The 3126-nt window shown below is 33.7% G+C and overlaps 1 protein-coding gene across 1 annotated transcript in view; it reads right to left on the reverse strand.

Annotated features, from left to right (window-relative positions):
• Positions 1 to 414: 414 nt before the first annotated feature.
• b4galnt3a (beta-1,4-N-acetyl-galactosaminyl transferase 3a) overlaps positions 415 to 3126 on the reverse strand; it is a 19213-nt gene continuing 16501 nt past the window's right edge. Inside the window, exons 15-19 of the mRNA XM_016487191.1 lie at positions 2141 to 2294; positions 1988 to 2060; positions 1705 to 1858; positions 1340 to 1466; positions 415 to 648 (exon numbers count right to left, since the gene is read on the reverse strand). Of these exons, the coding sequence (XP_016342677.1) occupies positions 546 to 648; positions 1340 to 1466; positions 1705 to 1858; positions 1988 to 2060; positions 2141 to 2294 (611 nt within the window). The 3' untranslated portion in view covers positions 415 to 545. The remainder of the gene's footprint in view (positions 649 to 1339; positions 1467 to 1704; positions 1859 to 1987; positions 2061 to 2140; positions 2295 to 3126) is intronic.

A 3126-nucleotide genomic window follows, 5' to 3' on the forward strand; every position in this document is an offset into this window, starting at 1 on the left:
AAAAAAAACAATAAAACTGGTTTTGTGTGTAGAGAAGTGTAAATATGATCTAGCTGAAAAAATAATTGCTAAGAAAGGAAAAATAATAGATGTTCGTATACATTATTATTTTCCCAGAGTATGTGACTTAATTTGATATGACAAAGTTCAGTCATCCAACAACTTCTTTCAAAGGCCAACAATAATTCTGCTAGTAAAGGCTGCCATCAGCGCTTGCAATTGTTTTTTTCACACTAAAATACCACCAGTTCTTAAGATATCAATAGTCATGTCAGTCACAGGGCTGATTGTCTACACAACGCTGAAACAAATGCTAACCCCTAACCTTAATTTACACCCTTAATATGTTGGTAGCATATCCTTATAGCTAGCAATACTGGTTATCCCAATCAGATCCATCCATGACTTTTCTGAGTTGAATCCATGAAGTCTTTTCTTGACAGATGATTGCGTGATTGAGTTGTGAGAATGACCAATGAAATCGTCTGTGGTGGCAAGGTTTGCGCTCAACTGGTTTGGAAAAAAAAAAAATCGTGCATTTGCTTTTAGCCTTGATTGTTGCTTTCCCACATTCCACGTTTAGAATGAAAATGGTGGAAAAAATTTCTGAGGTGGAGTCGTTCCACCTCTAACCCATTACCTAATACTCTAAAAGAGAGAGAGAGAGAAAAAAATATACAATTTATATGTATATATATATATATATATGAACCTTTTTGACAACTAAAGGTAGTTATTATTATTATTTTTATTAGTAGTAGTTGTGGTAACAAACTCCATGTAGAATATGAGTATGTCTACACAACAATGATTGTACTAAAAATGAAAAATGTATTCCTGTGCATTATTGAAAATTTTTGTGTACAGACGACAGTGTTGTGAAAACAATCCCTGTTCGCACTAATTCGTGAAAATGATAAAAAAAAAGCTGTATTATCATACCGGCCAGTAGTTGGTGATGTCACATAGCAAAAAAAAAAAAAACCCACTATGTGCCTGCACACATTCAAGTTTGTGTCTTTGTAGTTTACATGGAGAAGATAACTGTTTTGTTTTCAAAATCTTGTGCTTTGAAACCTGTTTTCAAAAGTTTTAAGACCCCAAAATGACGTTGTCAGTGAAATAAACGACCAAAATGCATAAAACGTTTTCTAATTTTAGTTTAAAACAGTGTAACACCCCCAAAACAGTTTTTTTGCATTATGCATTATGATACTTATTAACAATACTATAATTTCTTTAACTGCAAAAGTCTTTTAATTAGCGGAAAATTACTGAGTGCTCTGATGTAACAAACAAAACACTAGAAAATGTTTAATAATTCCAGAGATTTCCTTACCTGTCTAATAACTCCCAGTCTTCACCCCCCCATTTGTCTTTGAATTCTCTCGTGTTCATGCCACCAATACGGTCCATGTCTGACTTGTAGATTCCCATCAAACCATAACCCAAAACCTCCCAAAAACCTATGGAGTACATCTGTATTATTATCACGACATATCTGAACATGTACCAAACATGAGCCAGTGACTGCAAATCAGGAAAAAGATAAAAGCGTAAATGTTTTACATTATGATAATTATGATTAGTATGTATGATTTTTTTTTAACCCGTTTCTTCATCTACCTGGTGAAATTGTGAGTCTGAATACTTTGCAAACATAATGAGGTTTGTAAAACGCTAATTAATATTGGAGATCAGTACCAGCTGGGGCTCTTGGGGAAGCACCACAATCCAGTCTCATCACAACTGGAGCATAGACCATCTTTCCCTCGACACAATGTTTTCGTATACTGGTTATTATATTCACAGGATAGTAGAGGTGCAGGTCACACAGGAACAAAATACTGTGCTCATCCTGAGAAGGAAGAATTACAGCATCTTCCATATATCAATTCATTCATCCATCCAAAGCAATAGCTTCAAAGGGCAAGAAAAATGAAACAGTAACATGAAGAGCTTATATTGTAAAAATGAGGTTACCTACTTCAACAAGATCTATTCCAGCTTGAAGGCCACCTGTTCTTTGAAAATTACCATCCATCTTCTTAAACTTGTAGCTGTCCATTTGTGCATGGTGACATCATTAGCCATATGACTAACACACACTTATATAAAAGTTTAAAACAAAGTGTTTTACCTTGGTAATGTTGCCTTTTTGAGTCTTTTCTTGATATCTATGTCAGAGCTGTTGTAATCTATAATTATTACATTAAAGTTTTTGTCCCCAGTTGCTCTGTACACTTTTTCCATTTCCCTGATAAACTGTATGATCCATCTGGCCTGATTCTTCACTATTGGAAGATAAATGAAGACGGCATTCATAATTTTGTCTTAGGAACACATGCACAGAAAATACTGTCACGTTCAATTTAACAATGGTGCATTCAGGTTGTAATGTTGACATAGTAAGTTTTTGAATCAGGAAAATGTTCACATTGTTGTCGAGCTTATAATTAACATATGGCATATGGCAATAATGGTAACACTTTATTTTAAGGTGTCCTTGTTACACATAATTATTACATGAACTTACTATTATAATAACAATTAATTATGCATATTTACATGCAAGTAACCCTAAACCGAACCCTAATCCTAACCCTAAACATATGGTAAGTACATCTACTCAGTACTTAAATTTATTAATTGCAGAGGCGGACAGTAACGAAGTACATTTACTTGAGTATTGTACTTAAGTACACTTTTTGAGTATCTGTACTTTACTTGAGTATTATTTTTTCTGGGAACTTATGACTTTAACTTCACTACATTTGAAAGACAAATATCATATTTTTCACTCCACTACATTTCTATCAAGGTCCTCGAAGTAGAAAGTCGTTACTATGTGGCAGTTTGAAAGTCAGTGGGTGATTTTTTTTTTCTTCTCTAAAACTTGACTTTCTTTTTTTCAGACAGTTTATCAGTAATCACTCTTGTAGGGCTACATGAAGTGATTTCCCAGCATTTTTTGAACACTGACCAGTCGCAAATGTGATATTTCTTTACAACAATTCAATAATAATAAGTTAATATTGTGGTATATATTAGACACAATATTGTCTGATTTTGCTTAATTGTGTAAGTGAAAATATTACCTATAAAGCCACAGAAGAACTGTTGTGC

The sequence above is a fragment of the Sinocyclocheilus anshuiensis genome, unplaced genomic scaffold (genome assembly GCF_001515605.1).
Source record: "Sinocyclocheilus anshuiensis isolate Anshui unplaced genomic scaffold, SAMN03320099.WGS_v1.1 scaffold882, whole genome shotgun sequence".
Lineage (NCBI taxonomy): Eukaryota > Metazoa > Chordata > Actinopteri > Cypriniformes > Cyprinidae > Sinocyclocheilus > Sinocyclocheilus anshuiensis.